Source organism: Meleagris gallopavo, chromosome 7 (assembly GCF_905368555.1).
Source record: "Meleagris gallopavo chromosome 7, MGAL_WU_HG_1.1, whole genome shotgun sequence".
Taxonomy (NCBI): domain Eukaryota; kingdom Metazoa; phylum Chordata; class Aves; order Galliformes; family Phasianidae; genus Meleagris; species Meleagris gallopavo.
The window spans coordinates 14,498,592-14,519,234 of NC_139410.1; the positions used below are offsets into that span (position 1 = coordinate 14,498,592).

At 34.4% G+C, this 20,643-nt stretch overlaps 1 protein-coding gene across 7 annotated transcripts in view; it reads left to right on the forward strand.

Moving 5' to 3' along the window:
* CCDC141 (coiled-coil domain containing 141) overlaps positions 1–20,643 on the forward strand; it is a 57,582-nt gene that overhangs the window by 22,822 nt on the left and 14,117 nt on the right. For all 7 annotated transcript variants that reach the window (XR_014884321.1, XM_085227874.1, XM_010713547.3 and 4 more), the window contains exons 11-22: positions 831–950; positions 1,432–1,623; positions 2,589–2,765; positions 5,450–5,629; positions 6,141–6,263; positions 8,518–8,706; positions 8,976–9,155; positions 9,515–9,664; positions 14,217–14,357; positions 16,391–16,579; positions 18,147–18,330; positions 19,647–19,756. Coding sequence is in view for 6 of the 7 variants with exons in the window: in XM_085227874.1 (XP_085084000.1) it covers positions 831–950; positions 1,432–1,623; positions 2,589–2,765; positions 5,450–5,629; positions 6,141–6,263; positions 8,518–8,706; positions 8,976–9,155; positions 9,515–9,664; positions 14,217–14,357; positions 16,391–16,579; positions 18,147–18,330; positions 19,647–19,756 (1,935 nt within the window). In the remaining variant the exon portion in view is untranslated. The remainder of the gene's footprint in view (positions 1–830; positions 951–1,431; positions 1,624–2,588; positions 2,766–5,449; positions 5,630–6,140; positions 6,264–8,517; positions 8,707–8,975; positions 9,156–9,514; positions 9,665–14,216; positions 14,358–16,390; positions 16,580–18,146; positions 18,331–19,646; positions 19,757–20,643) is intronic.

The following is a 20,643-nucleotide window of genomic DNA, read 5'->3' on the forward strand; positions in this document are numbered from 1 at the left end:
TAGAACGTAAAGAAAATACTGTTGAATTTGGCTGAAAGTACAAGAAATTCTGATACCTGCAGCAGGTCTTGCAGCGGTGATGTTAGCAGCGTATCAGGAATATTAAGCTAAAGCTTCAATAATGAAGGTAGTTCTTATTCAAAAAGTAAATCTTAATTTTCCCATTAGTTTAATACTGCAGTTTGTTCCCAATCTTCCATTAGAAAACATTTTGGAGGTTTGAGTCCTAATACATGATTATTTATCACATGGAACTGTGCTCATTGTTACATTTCTCCCAAGCAAAACACTCTCCATTCCAACCATCTCCTAACAATAATGTATTCCAAGGAAGTGCTAAAGTGCTAAATTCAACTGTCCAGAGACTCATTTTATTGTGACAGTGCAATAATATTGTGTACACGAATCTGTGTGGTAATAGGTCTTTTAGCTTGGGAGAGAAGCTTTAAATGTACTTTCTGGAGAAAAAAAGTTATCTGTGTGGTGCTTCTGTAAAATGGATCTTAATAGAAGTATTTATGACAATGTAGTCTTACGTAGATGTTAATACAGTTGTCTTAGTGAATTAACAAGACTGGAATACCTGGGACAAAGAAAAGAACTGCCAGTAAAATGAGTGCAGATGGGAATGTTTTCTTCCATTTCTGACTGTACTGTTAGGTGTGAAATAGTAGAATTTTACTCTTAATTTCTCTGACCGTACAAAGCACAGAGTTTAAACAGTACCAGATAAGTGTTACTTCTTTTTTCACTGTAAAGTGATTTCCTATACTTGTCTATATACATCTTGTCTTGTAAACAAACTACATAAATAATGTTTTCAAATATAGGTATCACAGTCAATTAAAAAAATCACCTCGATGCTTGCAGTTGGTGTGGAGGTTGGTTCCCATCTGTCAGAGTCGGAAAGAATTTTGAATGAACACCTTGAGCTGGCAAATCAAATAAAGGTAAAAAACAAGTTCTCATATTTATTAACATTAAATATTTTTAGAAATAAATGCAAACGACTACAGAAATAGGTATCAAACAGAAATTGCTAAGATGTAGTTAAACTCAGAAATCAGTTCAGAAAATTATTCTATAGTGTTTATGAATGGTAATGTATTGGTCTGGTTGGCTGTGTTCCTTTGTGAAACACTTTGTTTTTGTTCTTGCTTTATAAAGTGGCTAACTTCATCTGTATACTGAGATTCCTGTCCATTTCCAATTTTAATGGCTACCTTCAATGACATATACAGTTCTTAGGGTTAAACCATTTCTTTCTTGTAATATTTTATTTCAGCACATAACGGGAACATTGAGCTCTTCAAGAAAGTAATTGAATTGTACAGAAAAATAGTGATGCTAATGAAAACTAACAATGTGTTATCAATATCCACAAATGCTTTGTAGACATTATACATTTTGTTCTATATTGTATCTTGAAAGGAAACTTCATGTGAACTGGGAGAAGCTGAGGGAATCATCAAAGACATGAGAGAGTTTGAACCTGAGCAAGTGGCAGCCTTTAATAGCAAAACTGACTTCTTGAATGAAGAACTGAAAAAAACTGAAAGAAACATCCGTACAAAAATAGAAATTCTAACAACTTATGTGGCCTTCTTAAAGTCGTCATTGGAGGTACAGGCTTCCTACTTATTCTGTTTCAATGGTGAAAAATCTTGTAACCAAAAACATTTGCTTTATTTTAAATAAAACAAGTCCTATAAGTGCTGTGCCCCAGCAGCACTACAAGTATTTGTAAGCTTCTTTCTGCTTTAAAGGAGATCTGTACCGTCTGGGCAAGTGGCCCTGATCATCGAACTTTAATCACCATAATAATAAACCAATGTACAGACTTTCTAGTAATTTAAATCATCATCATAGGAAGTATTATAATTGAGTTTTTGCTTTTTCTCATGTGCATGCTTTCTTTTGGTCTCTCATTATACGCATAATAAAAATTGGCTGAGTATATTCATATCTTAAATATTTGTCATAATATATTTATCTTATATGTTGTTATAGGTATTTATAACAATCTGTGTTTCTACTGAAGTGCTAATTTGTATGGATTTTAAAAGGGAAGGTATAATCCATGCAATAACATAATTCTGTGTTAGTAATGCTAAAGACAATTAATTTTTATTTTGTTATAATGTTGGTTTTAATATTCTACAACACTTGTCTCTTTAGAGAGAAATTGACAATGGAGTAGAATCTATTGGATAAAAATAGCAATAGTATTTGATAGCTTGAGTTTAAATAGCCAATAACTAGATCACACTTACTACTAGTTATTGCTAATATAATTTACTTGATATTAAACAGATATTTTCAATAATTGCTTACTATGCTGGTATACAACACATGTAAACATCTGTGACACAAATTATGTCTGCTTTTCTTCTATTGGTTTACACATTACTTAAATTGAATGTTGTTTAGTATTATAGGTCTTGGGGAGGAAGATAGATTTTAAAATCTGTAAACAACTCAATATAGCCTGAATTTTATCTTCAATTTCATTGTGTCTATATACCTTCTGATTATAGCAACTGAACTTGTGATTTAAAAAAAAAATGTTTATTTTCTATCTTTCACAGATGAATGACTACATTCAAAATCTGAAGGAATTCTATCATGCAGAGCCTCTACAAACAAGCAAGGAGGCTGAAAATAAAAATGCTATCGAATCAGTTAATACAAAGTGGCAAAAATCTATAGAGAAGTTTTTTTCCACTGAAAATCTGGGTCGCATTTTTCTTAATTTAGTAAATACGGTGAGATTTTTATTTCATAGAGTTACCACCTTTCTCATGGAATAAATTCAAATTATAGGATTTTATGAATATGACAGATAAATGTATAGATTTTTCTAACCTGCATAAAAGAACATGCCTAAAGCAAAAGTGCATTTGTTCTGTTTCAGTGCGTGTATAAGGAAGAGGAGAAGTTGGGAAGAAAGTGAAATGATTGTGATGTTTTTATGAAATTACAGTTAAATCTAGGAAAAAATAATTAAAAAAAAAATTCCTCATTCCCAATTCGTAACATAAATAAATGCTCATTCTGAGAAATTTAGTTATCTGTACGTTCAGAAAATGGTGCTGTAAAAAAAAACAACTTTGGTTTGGAAGTGTTAATGTTTACAAAATCAAAGTGAGGGAAAGTTAAAACTTGAAACGCTTGTAAGGTGATCAAACATTTTAATACACAACAATATATGAAATAGATGGAATAATTCTGGAGGTAGAAGTAATCTCCCTAAGTTTGAAGTGAAAATTTCTCTTGTTCTGCAGAGAATTTGTTGCATAGGACAACAAAGAATATATAGCTAGTGACACTGTTTCTTTCGCTTCTGAAAAGCTGAAATTTTACTGAAATCATACCATGCAATTTTGTTGCACCGGTGATGTGCTTGTTGATGATCAGTTGCACAGAACAAAATCCTTATGGTCACAGAGACATCTCTGAAAAAATCTGCAGCAAATAGTCACGTTCATTGGTGTATCCTATCCCAGCCGATGTGTAGGAAAACTTGTATAAACGGAGCAGAAATCATGAGAATTCTGGAAGGTTTCATCAAAAATTACTTTTGTATGCTTTTTTTTTCCCTAGCAGGAGGGAATTAGCCACTTGTTTTCTATATAAATTAGTATAATTTGATAAATTGCACTAAATATTTGATGCTTGCCTCTGATAGCATTTAATCCCAGTTCTGTGACTGATGGATTGTGACTTCACCATTACCTGATTTTAAAGGTACTAAGGCAGGTATACATTTGTAAGAGATTGAAATCTTATATGAGTGATAATGGTATTATAATAAGCATAAAATTTTTTTTCTTTGGCAATGAGGTGGCCATGAATTAGTGAGCCAGAACACATACTAAAAATAATACGTGGATGTATAAACTTTGTTCATGTTGGAAAGCAGCATAGATGTAAGTGTGATATTTGGCTTTTTTACTTCCACAAGAGTCAGTCTTCTCCAATGTAAGTGTATGCAGTTCTAAGAAAATGAATACTGGATCTGCTTCTTTATACATAGATAATCATTCCTGATGTATTTACATTTTCTTGAAATCAGCTGCATTGCCTAGGCATTCCAATCTAATTTTCTAGCACCTCTTCATGGGATGATTGCTTGAGAATCACTATCTATTCCATGCCTCCTAAACAGATCTCAATTAATGTAGACAGCATGGATATGCAGCTGTTAATTCTGCTTTTATGGGAGACATAAGGGACCGATCACAATGAGCTGAGAGGATGAGAAGGGGAAAACGGTAGTGATAAAATGCTGGAAAAAATTGCTTAAGGAAGGTACTGAGGCATCTAGTGAGGGCTGAAGTGTGCTGTCAGATCTGAATACAGCCAGGCAAGAATTAACTATTCAGAGTAACAGTAAACTGAACATGTCTGAAAATGAAGTCACATGAGGTGCATCTGAGGGAACTGGGATTGTTTAATCTGGAGACGAGGAGGCTCAGGGGAGATGTTATAGCTTTCTATGATTGTCTGAAAGGAAATTGTGGCAAGGTGCAGGTTGGCCTCTCCTGCATCACTAGCAGTGGGGCTCGACGGAATGGCCTCAAATTGCATCAATGGAGGTTCAGGTTGGATATTAGGACAAATTTCTTTTCAGGAAAAGTGGTGAAGTATTGGAACAGGCTGCCTTGGGAGGCGGTGAAGTCACCATTCCTGGAAGTGTTCAAGAAAAGGGCAGATGTGACACTGAGAGGCATGGTAGTGATGGATTGATGGTTGGATTAGATGATTTTAGAGGTCTTTTCCAACCTTAATGATTCTGTGATTCTGTTATTCTATGAAATTACTTAAAATATTCAGATATTCTCTCTCTAAAGGCCTGGAAGTGATACAGACCAAACTAGTAACTTACAAACTCAATTTTTCTTAAAAGGAAAGGTCTTTAAATAAGAAAAGCAGCAACAGCATTATCAGGTTTTCTACAGTATTTGAGCTCTGTTAAAAAGAGGAAAACCTGCCAAATATTCAAATGCTGAACAGTCTCCTATGGTTTGGTGCTGTTATAGTTGTCAGCACAGGGTGGTCTCTCCTTTGTCCCTTTCATCATCCAGCTGCTATTCCCCAGAAGGCTGTTTCTGGGTAGTTCTGTCAGTTCAGAAATAATTCCAGATTTCGTATGAGCATTTGAACTGTTATCAGATGGCAATGATTCGATCATTACTGACTTGTTCTGGATTTAAAAAAAATAGTAGCAGTTATAGCCTCAGTGTATCAAATTCTGTTCAGCTATGTCTATTTCTAAGAGAATAGTGTGTTTAAATGCATGTAGAGTACCAGAAATTTTCAAAGGAGTTGTCCTAAAATATTTGCTTTTCATTAAATATTGTTAATATTTCAGTATTATGAGGTTTTATTGTATATTTTTAATACAAATACAAATGTTGGAAAATGTGTGTTCTTATTTATTTGCCAGGTAAGTGAGGGCTTCATATTAAAGGTAGAAAAATCTGTGCAAGTTATAGAAGAAACCATTATCAATTTGAGTAAAGAAATGAAAGAACTGACTGATCTTTGGGCAATCTGGAATTTTAAAATTAATCAAGGAAAACCTATCATGCAACAGTGCTGGATATTGGAAGAGCAACTAAATAAGGTAAATAAAATACAAAGAAAGCAATTGCAACAATTATTTCTAGATTGTTAATAGTTTGTGACTATCAACTTGTAGAGGTATTATTTTAAGAAGAGAAACATAATTCTCCATAATCTGTTTTACTATCCAGGTGGTCATCAAGAATGACGATGATTTTGATCTTTGTTTTGTCCCTTTTCAAACCCTATGAGTCATCATTTCAATTTTTTTTTTTTTTTTTAGCATCATCTTATTGTAACTTAAGTTACTAAACTAACTTGTTTCATTATAGCTACTAAACTCAAATGCTCACAAGTACAGAGATTTGAGAGTTTCTAGTCACAGGGCTTCATAATTTCAATCTCTCTCTGGTTTTCCTATTAATAATCTATTTTAATGAAATTTACTGATAACACTTGCATGTTTGCATTGAGGATGGTTCTTTCAAATTTAGATTTGGGCTAATTTTTTTTATTGAGTACAGAAATACTGATATATTGCTAAAATATCACTAAAATGTATTATCTTTTAGACTACACATGGGCTACAGATTCTTCAAGAGGCACTCACGCTTGCATCAACAGTTGACCTTGGAAGTGATGTTTGTATTGCCTTAGAACAACAAAAACTTAACCAAATGAAGCCACAGTTTCAGGTGAGAAACTATGCTCCTGAAGTGCACAGCGGTTCAAATGGTCTTACTGGTGCAGTGAATGATCATATACTAATCTTGCTTTCAGACAGAATTTGGAGCCACACTATTTACTTTTAATATTAACTTTCTGGAAGAGAGATTTTGTGTGTTGATAAGGTCAGGAAGAAAATATCTTGCCCTCATTGTCCTCAGAATGTTTTGTATAATGTAAGCTGTGTTTGAATCATCATACAAATGAAATATCAGCATAATGTTGTTGCCTACCTGGACTTGTGCAAGGCCTTTGACATGGTCTCATACTACATACTTGTCTCTAAATTGGAAAGATATAGATTTGAAGGCTGGACTATTCGGTGAATAAAAAATTGGTTTGATGGTTGCTGCCAGAGGGTCATGGTCTGAAGATCTGAACATCAAGTGGAGGCTAGAGACGAGTGGTGTCCTTCAGGGATCTGTCTTGGGACCAGTGCTCTTCAACATCTTTATCAATAACCTAGACAGTGAGATTGAGCACACCCTCAACAAGTTTGCTGATGACACTAAGCTTGAGTGATGCAGTCGATGTGATAGAATGAATTGATGCTATGGAGAGAAACCTGGACAAACTTGAAAAGCAGACACACAAAAACCTAATGAGGTGCAAGATGTAGCACTTGGGTTGGGGCAATCCCAAATATGTGTACAGACTGAGAGAAGAATTCACTGAGAGCAGCCCTGCGAAGGACTTGAGGATTCTAATGGACGTAAAGTTGGGCATGAGCCAGTAGTGTGTGCTTGCAGCCCAAAAGGTCGACAGTATCCTGGGCTGCATCAAAAGAGGGATGGCCAGCAGGGTGAGGGAGGGGACTGTCCTCCTCTGCTCTTGCTCTCATTGAGACACCATCTGGAGTACTGTATTCAGTACTGGGGTTCCCAGCATGAGGAAGATGTAGCAGTTTAACAGGTCCAGAAGAAGGTCCTGAATTTGATCAGAGGACTGGAGCATCTTTCCTCTGAAGAAAGATGGAGGCAGCTTGGAGAAGAGAAGGTTCTGGGGAGACCTCATTGCAGCCTTCCAGTACTGGGGGGGGAGAAGGGGGGGGAGCTTACAAACATGAGGAAGACGCTTCCAGCCTTTGTCATTCTATATGCTTTGGAGCTGGTCAGAGGCTGAGGAGTATCATGCTGTTTCTTGCGTTCTCTGAATACAAAGTTTTAGTGAGTCAGACAGTCTCTGTTTCTCTAAGAGTCAGTTTTACACTTATTTTGATTGAAGGCTGTTTCTAGGCAGTGGTTGAGATTCACATGCCACAAAAGAAAAAGAATATGGAGGATGTTTTAAAGAGGCATTTCATAGAATCATACCATATCCTGAATTGGAAGTGACTGACAAGGATTATTGAGTCCAACTCCTTACTCCACATAGGACAAAAATTTTACATGACTTCAGGTATAAGAAGTATTGCTGTTTTCTTCCTCTCTGGTCTTTTTCATGTTTGAGTCTTTCACTGGGCAATGGAAACATAGAAAAAAGTTTTCTGATGGAAAATATTTTTGTAAAATTACAAATGTTGATGGCCACTGAGTAATCCAGGACACATGAAGTTCCTGGAAGCATTTTCAAAAGTTTTTGTCTTGCCATTTTGTTGTCTGATATTACTTTGTGTCTTTAAAAATTCCTTCAGCTGGGCTCATGGTGGGGGGGGGAGGGGGGAGCTTTTTGTGTTGTGAAACAGAGCATTTATTTAGGTTCCTTAACAATAATCTAACTGTGGATGCTCATTTAATAAAAATCCCAAATTCATCATCATGAGTTTCACACGTGATACATGTTTCAGAGTCCTGCAAGTCAACGAGTAAGCTGTGCTGTTTTGTAGAGGGGGTGATGTTTGCATGCAGTACAACTGTGTAGGTGTGCTCTTTGATCTACAGCTGCAGAAACAAGGAGGTTGCAACTGGCTTCAAAGCTCTTTTTGCTGAATTGGCAGTTCCTCTCTCATTTGTGAGAGTTGTGCTCTCTCTCTGATGGATTCTGCTGAAAAAACAGAGTATATCAGCTTTTTAGTATGAGACTTAGAAATACTGTAGTCTTACATATTGCAAAACGTTTTGTGCTGCATGTGACAACACAGCAGTCAGTCCAGCTAACAAATGTGGGGAACTTGATCTTTTCTGCAGTTTTCCCTACGATAATTTACCATTCAGAGGTTGTTATATTTCAAGTGGAAGGGAAATCTTGCAAATATTTGTGTACTTTCTACTTCTTTTTTGCTAGCGACTGAATGCTGAGCTTGAGTACATGATGAAATTATTAGAGTTGCCAAGTCAGAAAGGATTTCCTATGAAAGAGAATTCTGAAAGAATAAGTGAGCTTATTCACCTTCATCAAATGGTGAAAAACACAATGACAGAGTATGATGAGATTTTCAACAAGACATTTAAATTCCATCATGTTAAGAAAGAAGTGAGTAAAATCCTTTAATGCATGCATTCCTTTTGCTGCTAATCTGCTTTTTATTTTGCTGCCTGTAACCTTTCCTTTTTCCTCAAATAAACAGCATTTACACATCTGGTGATCAGAATAAAACTTACGATCTAAAATTGTGTGAAATTTTGTGAGCTTAAAATTAAGATCGAAACCCAAATTTAATTGCATGTTATGGGTAAGGATGTAATGGTAAGCTTCCATTCACATTTAAAATACACACTGATTTTTCGTTTAATATATTCCAGCTGGAATGTCTATCAAAATCAGGAGAACTGGATTTTCCGGAAATAACTGTGGTCCCTGAAGATGTGCACTATGCCAAAGCTTACCTTTTGAATGCTCAAAAGAAACATATGCATATCAGACAGCTTTATAAGCTGGTTATTAACCAGGGAGTGGATATCTTGTCTGCAGTGCAGAAGCCTGTGAGTAGAATTATATGACCTATGAAATCAATGACAAATATGTAAGAAGATTATAGAGCTAACTTACAGACATCTAGATGTACAAAATATGTATTCATACAGTGAATGAAATAAATACATAGCTTTGAGAATCCTTTTAAAGGGGAAAAAAAAAAACATTGACTCTATAATTTTTTTTTATTTCTGCTTTTAGAATTTGCAGATACACAGCCATCAAATGAAACAAAGCACCCAGGAAGGATGACATTCTTCATTGCTTACTCTAACAATCAGTTGGTTGTGCAGTTTTCATTTTAGACTGATGGAATCAGTATTGCCCTGAATTTCAATACCTTTTTTTTTTTATATTCCCTGTTTAGAATTGCTTGAATGTTTCTGCAAAGAATCTGAAGCAAGAACTTGCTCGACTTGAGTGTGACAGCATTAACTGGGGCTCCAAAGCAGATAAGTATGAGGAAGAACTATCACAGCATTTCCAATATTATATCAATCAAGAGGAGATAAATGAGGTAAATGAAAAAAATACCTGTTAAAAGGGCTGTTGTATTCAGCAATACATATTGCTGTTTGCCATTCTCCTAGATCTATTATGCATGTAGAGAAAAGTTAATTTTCGTATTGTCAGCAACTTCTGATAGTAGCAATAATAGCCTATGGTCTGTAACTCTGCAGAATCTCAGTATTATAAGAAGATTTTGGGCTGATAATGAAGTTCTTTTACTGTACTAAGAGCACTGGAAATAGAGCAGCTATATTTTCTTTGATTTTCAGCTCTATCAGTTTCATCTGAAATGTGTGGGTCTTCAGATGCTTTTTTTAATGAAGCTGAAGTTTGAAACAAAAGTAGAATTTACGAAAATTGTGATTATAAGGCTATTTCTTGTGTCAGTAAGAACTTTCAGTCTTCTGAGGAGAAATTCAGAATACTTCAGTTCCTGATATTTTCTCAGTAACCCAAGGTTTGATTTAGAAGAATTGTTAAAGGAGAAAGTGTTCCTTGATATAAGATAGCGGAACACAGTATTACAGAATTTAGGTTAGGAAAAGTTCTTTATGTGACTATTAATGTAGCATCATAGCGGGCCAATTATAAGTTCACTCACTATTTAGCAGATAAAATGTAAAGCCATTTCTCTCAGCAAAAATTTGGGATGCATACTCCAGAATGAATTTTCCTAGAGGGAGCTGCTTAAATGAGACACTGATGACATTAGCATTTAGATTTCATGTTCAGAATGTTTGAAGTTTGAATTAAAATATTCTCATTTTCTTGATGAAAACTTCTCAAAATTGCTGAAGAAAAGGGAAGTATTTGCACAACATCTTGTCTGTAAGGCTGGCCATATTCAGGGAGAATACCTTTTAAATTATATCCCATTTCTATTAGAAGTTAATATAGGAGAAATTTCCTTAGCAAAACTAGAATAATGTAGATGTATATGCATTAATTCACCTCTATTTTTGTTCGTTTTTTAAATTAAGAATCAAGAACTAGTTCCATAATCTTCAGGTTATGAGCATTCACTTTCTATTTTGTAGTCCGTTAATTTTAACATTGGAGATTAATCTGAATATTGCTAATATCTGGCAGACTTCTGATAATTTCTTTCCTACTATATTTGCAGAGATCCAAAACACCACTGCAGTACACTGCAATCATTTGTGACAGAGCTAAATCAAGCCTCATTTAGCTTTAATGCTATGTTGAACCTGTACGTGAGGTTAAAAGTAGCAGGGTTACATGCACATGATAACCCTTGCACTGCAGAAGACTGTTTACTTTTATCAGTATCATTTGTGTTCTTCCACAAAAATTGCAGTGAAAGAATAACAGATCCTAAAGTAGGTTCTCTACTCCCCAGTCAGATCAATTCTTTCTTTTCCGATTCCTTATGAAAAATGTGAATTTACAACACATTTATGGTAATGAGCTATCTTAGTTCACAAGTCAGTAGGAACTGTTATTTCGTAGCGTAATTCTCACTTGTAGTTAATTCTGATAAGTGGTTAATAACGTTGAAGTGCTTTCTAGAGAGACTAGGAATCAAAGCACGTTAGTGGAATTGTACTGTTAACAAAAACATGTTTAAAGCAGTTGTTTATAAACTGCTTTTTTCATGTGTATCATAGTTATGTGATAAATCTTAGTGACTGACATCTAAAACCCTTTCCACCATCATTCTCTGTTCATGACGGCCCAACTATAGTTAGGAGCAGCTGCCTGATAAATGACTATGACACAATGGAGAAGTCATAAAGTTCCATTAAACTTGGCCGAAGTCACTAGAGTGAATTAGGGTGCATAGATACTTTAATTCTCATTGTATTTTGCAGGAAATATTAGAAAATGGAGATATGTTTCAATTTCAGTTTTCTAACAATTGAGCCATACGTCGTACCTTAGTAAAGCTGCTGATATGAGCAAAAGTTGTGTACATGTGCTCAGAGGATAACATGCAAGTCTGAGCTGAATCTGGTTTTCCACTGAGGCTAAAAGAGAAGAGTGGCAGCAGCTGCAGACCTTTGACACATGAGCCATCATATCTGAAACAAGGCGATCTTATTTCACATGCTTTGCGGAGAGCCTCTGTCCTTAATAACAGATCACTAGCTGATGTATCTGTATAAGCCAGTGAAATAAACTAAAGAGAACTCTTACTCATCTCTTGTTTTCCTCAAAATTAAATCAGCAAATAAAGCCTTATTTTGAATTCAAAATATTATTCTGCAGAGGTGGTTTTATTAACGATGCTGTTTGATAGGTTTTATTATTCAGTATCTTTAGGTGGGATAAAGAGCTTAAACTGATTGGAGTGTAAGCGATAGAATTGGTTTCCCTTTTATTATACTGAGTGAATATCATTAGAATGTTCAGTGCTGAGATAAAGTGATAGTCCCCCTAGATGAAATGAAAATGAAAAAGATATCCCTCGGTGGATTAACATTAGTGTGTAATTATAAAGATGAATTGCTAGCTTTTCCAGCATCAGTAGCAGCACAGTGAGCATTCAGTACTCCTTGGATTTTTAGGGGTAGTACTCAGGGGGAGACAGTATGACTCTAATTTAACCAAAAAAAAAAAAGTTTCAAATATTTTAACTAGGTATTAAATTGTGGGTGTTCACCTGAAGCTGTTAAAATTTATCAAGTGTTGTTATTTTCCATGTATGTGCACCTGGCAGAACAGACCCTAAGTTATTATAACAGACACATTTTTTTGATATAATTTCCTTTAGATAAATATAATTTTTTAGAATTTATTCTATGTTCTTCTAAACACAAAAGATTGTCAGCTCCCAACGGGTGTGAAATTCACAAAAAGCTTTCAGTTTTTTTTCCTTTTTAATTTTTGTGAACACTTTTGAAGAATTTGTATTTATTTTGGAATTCAAAAGTTAAAATACCTCTTCTGAGATATTAGCAGCTTACTGTATCAGATTTTTTTCCACTTGCCTGGCTCTTCCTACTGCTTAAAGGCATTCAAAAATAACCGCAATATATTTTGCGGTTGTAAATGAAATAAAAATTGTTTAACTTTCAGAGAAAACATACCATTTTACACTTAAATTCATAGTACTTTGAAGATACCTTGAGATCCTTTGTTTGATATGCCTCTCTATGGAACGCCACTAATGCAAAGAATGAAATATGGTTTGTTAAGGACATACCTGTAAAATGACATTGAAGCAAACAGATAATTGGAGTTGGAGAGGAAAAAAAGAAAGAAAGAGGAAATAGAATAGTTATTGAAATTCAGGTGCTCGTATACAGTCTACTTCCTGACCTTACAAAGAACTGAACCCATATGCTGTGAATAATCAGACACGGTATATAGGACTGAACACCTGTTAATCCTCTCAGAAGCAGAGCTTCTGCTATTACTAAATATTGTTTCCATCCATTTTATTTTCCAATATTATTTTCTGCTGTAGTGCAAGGATTATAGAATCACTGAATAGTCGATAAACCTATCAACTTTTTTTTTCTGTTAATCACTTCCCTGTATAACAGTAACATTTTATTTGAAAAAACAAACAAACAGAAATATTGTATTGTAGGATAAAGGCATTGTAAATACAAATATTTTATTTGCTCCAAAATTAATGCCTCTTATTTCCATTTAAACAAAAAGAGAACAATAATACTATTTGATAGAGACAATTCTTAGCAACAAAAACAAAATGCTACTTTTCAGTGTACTTGCTACCATTAGCTATGCAACAACAACTTCTATGCCACTCAAAAATCTGCATAGCTGTCCAGAATGCATCTTGTCTTTCATGTTGCTATTGTTACTGCTGAAACCCAGCACCCACCACCTCACTTCAGTCATATCACTGTTTGGTCTCCATAAACACTCAGCAATCATCAATGAATGTCAGTGAGTGACATATTGTACACATGGAAGAATTTAGTGACACACCTTTGGTTCATACGCACTTTCACATCAGACGGCATTCTGTCAGACTGCCCCTCTTCTGCCATCTGTCCCACAGCAACAACTGTAATGGGATTTTGGTGGGGAGGTTCAACCTCTGCTGCCATACCATCAACATTTGCCTCTGGAATTGTGGACCATTAAAATAAAATAGGAGGCATTACTTTCAGAGCAACCATTGTACTTGCCCTAGGTCTGTAAATCACTTTTTTTTTTCTTCTGGAAACTAAGTGTAGGTATACTGGCTACCAAAGGGACTACAGAACCTGAAAGTCATCTCATTGTAGTTGAAGTGAATGCTCCAGGACCAGGCTGTCTGAGCACAATTCTCAATCTTAAGCTTTTTGCCTCAGCCATTCTGGAAACAATACTCAATACCCAGAATGCATTAATTCTGACATAAAAAGATTGTGTTTTCCCCAGTTGAAAAAAATTTTGAAGATATTAAGATGTTTTATGAGATGACACAGTGTTAATAAAACATTTTCTGTATTAAATATTTCTGTATTAAATATTCAGTGTTCAAACTGTGGATAAAAAGCCTGTGGGGGGTTGGAATAAAACAAGCTAAGCAGAAGAGTATTTTTTTTCTTTTACTGACAAATATGATTACTCTTTTTCAGCTTAGAGAATCATTTAAGGACCTCAAAAAGAAATTCAACAATTTGAAGTTTAACTATACTAAGAAAACTGAAAAAGCTCGAAATTTAAAAGCACTTAAAATACAGATTCAGCAAGTTGATACATATGCTGAGAAAATACAGGTAATATTAGAAACTTTAGTATTATAAATATTAGATTGTTCGAATTGCTATAGCCTATGCCAAACAGTCAGAGGAAATGCGAATTCTTTTATGTTCCCCTTGATATCATTTCGTTGTCTCAATCATGGATATTTTTAATTGTTCTGCTCCTTTCATTATCATCCCAATTCTAGACTTCCTATTGTTCACTCTTTTTTATCCTTGTTTTCATTATTATTTAACAATTTATTCTTTCCTATTCGCTCTCCTTAACACAAATAATTAACTAAAACCAATATCCCATCAAATTCATGAACAATAAATATGCGTATTTCCTTTTGCATCCAGCTGCTTTCCTTTCTCATTTCAACATTCTGGCCTTCAGAGCCCTTTTCTGTTTCCATTGCCTGGAGTTGCTTATTGGAACCTTAAACTCTTCTGGCCCCACCTATTCTTTGCAGTCACCAGAAATTCTTCTTCCAAATCTTCCAATGACCTTTTTAGAAACCAAATTGCTCTTTTGTTACCCAGAGAAAATGCTTTTCAATTAACTTGCAAGTTTTCTTTTTGCAATTTTTCTCAAAATTTCAGTAGCTTTTGTGATTCCGCTCTTACTATTTCTTGTCTTATTCCTTTTACAACTTCTTTTCTCCTTGATGATTCAGATCACATAATCAGTGAGGTTGGAAGAGACTCTCTGCAGGCTGTCTAGTCCAGTCATCTTGCTTAGAGAAAGATCTACTACAACGGGTTTCTCTGTGTAATGTCCAGTATTCAACTGAACATTCAACTATACAAAGAAACATGTTGTATTGTCCAGCTGAATACTGGACATTACGTACTCAGTCCCTCAATCATCTTTCTAGCCTGTTGCTGAATGTGCTTCAATATGTTCAGGTCTTTCTTGTACTGGGGAGCGAGAACTGGACACAGCGCTCCAATGTATACAGCCTCACCAGTTCTGAGTAGAAAAGAATAATTGTCTACCATGATCGGCTGACAACACTCATCATACCAGTGTATATTTTGAGAATCACAGAATCATTTAGGAAGGAAAAGACCCATAAGATCAGCAAGTCCAGTCATCGCATAGCACTACATGTCTGCTACTTAACCATGTCCCTGATGCATCAAACTCACATGTCTCCTAAGTATCCCCCAAGCTGGCAACTCTGACACTTCTCTAGGAACGTTTTCTGGTGCCTAACCACTCTTTCTGTGAAGAAACTCTTCATGGCATCTAATCTAAACTTCCCCTGCTACAACTTCACGCTGTTTCCTTACCTTCTATTACTTTTCACCTGACAAAAGAGACTGACACACACCTTCCTAAAACATCCTTTCATGAAACTGTGGAGTGTTCATGTAGCTGTTTAGGGAAATTGTATGTATGTGGACAGTTCATTAAATACTTTATATTTCAAACTAGTCTCTTGTATTCCAAGATAAAATCAAGCACCTGTCTTTTTTACATTATTTTTATAACTGACATCTCAATGAGGTCTTGATCAACTGGAAAAACTAGAATGCAAAATATATGTGTATCTGTAGACATATACTATGTAATCCTAAAATCTACTCATTATGTTAAAGCCAGATATCACTAAGTAATAGTATGAATATGTTTTCCTCTGGCTCTTTGGGGTTATGTTATATTATCACTAATGTTGTTTATATCACATTCTTATGCAATATTACATATTGCAGGGCATAAATGACAATGTTTAAATTGACTTATATCTATCAAATTAAGAGACTAAAGGTTTAGTAATATGTTTCTCATATTTAGATTTGGTGAACATTATTCGAGATCCAATGTTTAAATCATACGGATCTTTGTTATATGTTGAAAATTTAATTCAATATTTAACAATATGTTTATTTCAGTCAGTAGAGTAGAGGCCCTTCAGCTTGTCTTGCATTTGGAAATGCATCTTATACTACTTATTTTAAAACACAGAAGTGAAAGTAGATTTGTGTATTTTACATATTTTTAACTTACTATTTCAGAACTGGAAATACTTATTTGTGGTATTGATACATCTTTTAAACAGATTCTTAGAAAGAAGATAGATAATTTAGAGAAGAAATTAGTGGACGCTGCAACAAATGAACCCAATGTTAGAGTCTTCTTGGTGTCAATCAGTGAGTTACAAAAACAGCTGAATGATTTTGGCAGAGTTGTGGAGGATTATAAGCAAAATCTGGACCTCACAGAGCATCTGCAACTCATGATGGAAGAGGTACTAGTAAGCCTATGGCTGTAATTGTGACTCAGGATTGGGGTACATATAATGAGTGTTTCTAAGAAGAAATAAAATATGTGACTTCCAAATGTAGTAGATTGGTGGAAATATGGATTTTCTTCTGTTTTTTTCTCTCTAACTTTGTAGAGGTGGGGGGGTGAACATGGAATTTGACTATATTCTTGTGCTGCTATTCTTAAGACTGAGTCCTCCACTGCCATTGATTTTCGTGGTGATTCAGTACATCTGTAATCATACATTACTTTTGGGCTCATTTTCTGTAAGTATTCTGGGGCAACACGGAACCACAAGGCATTCTTTAACAGCTGTCAAATCACAAGAGCCAAGTCATCACGGTACTCAATTTGTTAGCTGTCAGGAAGAGTTGCCTGTGAAGTGTGCAGTTCTGGAACTGAAAACATTTGAAACCTTAATAGCAGCATGATATTTTATGCATGTTATATATAATAATATACATTATATATATGTTATTATATCCATACATCTTTAATAAACTTAATTAATAAACTAACTATTTTTTTTGCAGACTGCAGTTGGTCTTTTTTGCAGAATTCTCTAACTTGGTTTTGGTACACCTGAAGACTTGCCTTTTATTTTTTAAATTTATTTGCCGTATATTTTTTAAGTTTGTAGCAATACTTTCCTTCTTGCTGTACTGTGCTGGTGCATCTGTGTGTCAAGCACATTCCTGTCATCTTTGTTTATCTTTAGAAATAATCCTGGTCTCCAAGTTCATCTAAATGCACGATGAATTACTATCCATCATTAAGGGAATTTATAGTAAAGTTCGTTTTAAAATGTGTTTTCATTGTCTACTGATCAGATAAATGTCATTCCGTATAAGTTAGCAAACCAATTTATGTTGTGGATTTACATTAACACCCACATCCAGCCTCATACTTTGAGAAAAAGAGATTATTTTCCAGAGATAGCCTTGATGATGTCTTCTTACTCAGTGTGAAGTAGAACTTATTCAAAAATTTTATTTCGGAATATAGGCATAATTTTAAATGCTGATTTTAATGTCAATTAAAATTAAGTCAATTATTAACTACTTCCCATGATGATGTAATATAGATGTTGAGTAAGTAACAGATTAAATGATCTCTTCAGTATTATTAACTGAAAGTATTTATTAAAGGAACATTCCAAAGACCATTCTCATTTGTAGAAAGATTCTCATATTTAATGACTGTTTTGCCAGTGAACTAAATCTAAGCAACCTTGCTTAGGCCATGATATGAAGTCTGCGAAGTTAGGCAGCTGACATATAAAATGGAAAGAACTTGGAATTAAAACATATTTGCAGAAACTTTAACTTATGAATCTAGTGTTTAAAGAAAATGGAACAGCTTTTAATATTTGCAACAACATTCATAATGAAAAATGTTGTCGAAGTTAAGCAGTGATCACAATATTTAAGGCAAAATATATGCCACTGATTACTGAAATTATAAGAATAGCTTAGTCTATTTTAGAAAAGCTTGAAGTGCTGATATTTATTCATTCTGATACAGTGTTTATCCTTTTCAATCTACTTCAGTGTCAGTTTTGCTTTGAAGATGTTAGTGCAACAGTCATTAGAGTTGGCAAGTATTCCGCTGAATGCAAAACAAGAGAAGCAATGGAGACTCTCTACAAGCAATTCAATAAGTTTATCGAGTCTACAGTGCCTCAACAAGAAGAGAAGTTTCAGCAGATTATAGGTCTGGCTGAAAAGTTATACGGTAAGTATCTATCTAGTAACGTTGGAAAAAAACTCAGAAACATAAAATACAGTTGTTTAGGACAGAAGGAAGCAGATTTCTAGATTTGTTGACTACAGAATAAAACTTTTCACAAAGTTAAAAACAAACAACAAAAGCTTTAGAGTGTAGACTTGAAAATGTGAAGGATTTCAGGGAAAGTACTAAAAAAATAAAAATACAGCCTGGTAGTTACCTGGTTTTCCCTATGCAGACTGTGCTCACCCTGTAATCTGAATGTGAATATCCTTGTAATATTTATGGGTTTGGAATTAAGACTTCATGGCTCATGATTACTTGTAGCAGACTAAATCTTTGAAGTGAAAGTATGTTAAAGAATTATGCATTAATGATGAATGAATTTTTACAGTGTTGTGACTAGCTAGTGGTATTTGATTGCTAATTTTATGTATTTTCAAAAAAAGGTGCACTGTTATGTAAAAATTGTATATGCACTTGTATCAATTGAGAACATCGATTTGTTGACTGAAAAGAATGCAGGTCAACCAACTTAACGTTTCTCTTTTTTTCTCCAACTCACAACATTTCTCTACCTGTTGAAGTTAGTTTATTCAAAGATAGTGTCTATCCAAATGTGGAAGGATAATGTGTAGCTTATAAAGTCATGTAACAAATCTGATAAGATTTCAACGAACTGTGCTTTCAAATTGCTCTGATTTTGTATTGGGAAGACTAATTAGAGAACAGATCTTTTTTTTCTTATTTTTTAACTCTCTAAACATTTTAAACATTCTTATCTCTAGAGAATGTATTGGCAGAATGGATTCTTAACATGAGCTCACTATCTTATTAGGAACGTTGGTAGAAAGAAGCTGCTTTGTTTTTTTTTTAAATTTATTTATTTTGTTTGGGGAAAAAACTTTTCCATTCTGCTTTTGTTTTTTTATATCTTATAATAGGGATTCAAATGTCTTCTAGCTATATAATCAGTCTGGTAGTTCAGGAAACAGTTTGAGGCCAGCAATTTTTCAAGCGGTGTCACTGACCACATAGTAGTAATTTTAATCAAGGAGAAACCCAGTAGAAGACTTGCAGATACTATGAGGCTGGATGTCAAGAAAACTAGTAATAGGTAGGAAAATGCATTTCTCTATACTACAGAGCTCCTTCAGCAAAATAAAACAGATTTAAAATATATTTATTGTATGGAGGTTATGAAGTATATTCATTGTTACATGTTTCTCTGAGGTATTGTGGCTTGTTATGTTTTGTGTGGGGGAGGGTTATATTTTTCTGTTTTCTTTTTCATAGAAAGAAGCTTTGTTTTCCCATTTCAGGTTTTGAAGAAGGAAAAAAGTATGTTGAAAAAGCTGTATTGAAGTACAAAGAAATCCTTAATTCTGTTGATGAGTTGTGTAGATCGCTGAGAGAATTTAGGAAGATTCAGGTATTTTTCTTTTGCCTTGGGAATATATAGTATCCGCATGAATATATCGGGTTTAGTGTCTGAATCAGTACTTAAAATAGAAGATCATCAATGGCAAAAATGAAATATTTCTTAGTTCTTTTGTCCAAGAACAGCAGTCATAACAAAACAGTGAAATGCCACTTCTTTGTGCACTAGATATTCACCCTGTTTCTGTTGTTGATTTTATTTGTTTGTTTTTCTTCTGGACTTCTTTCTGTTACAGCTTTCAAGTAACTTTTAGGGAAGAATGTCACGCTTTTCTCAGATAAGTGCCAAATTTAAATACTGCAAAACAACCTAACTTATTTCATAACAGGAAAAATCACACCAAAACACAAATTGTGTAAAAACCAAAGTCATTTAAATTAGAAAAGCCTGGCTTATAAATGTTAAGGATAACAACAAATATCTTAGTTTTGTATTCCTGTAAGCTTCTTTAAGCATAGCTGAATAGTTACAGGAGGTGGGTAATGGAGGGATAAATTTCTGTAATATAGACTCAGTCTACTCCATCCTACCTCACCCTCCAAGTAATGCATCAAACCACGTGCAGCGATACCTGATGGAGTAATTCTGTGAAGCTGGAATACATAAGATACTCAAATATCCTGTTGATGTTGAATGCTGTTTCACTTTATGCTGTTGGAATTTTTCCATTATTTCCCGTAGCATAGAAATTGCTTAACACTCACATTATCCATTAATATGTCTAGAGGCAATAAGAGATGCCAAGATAGAAGTGAGTTCCAAAAGTCTTTAAATAAATAGAAAGAAAGCTTTGCCTTTCATTGCTAGCATGAAGAAACTTCAGTGTATATAACTATTTTTTCAAGATTCTCCTCTCACATGTACCTAAATAGTAATGT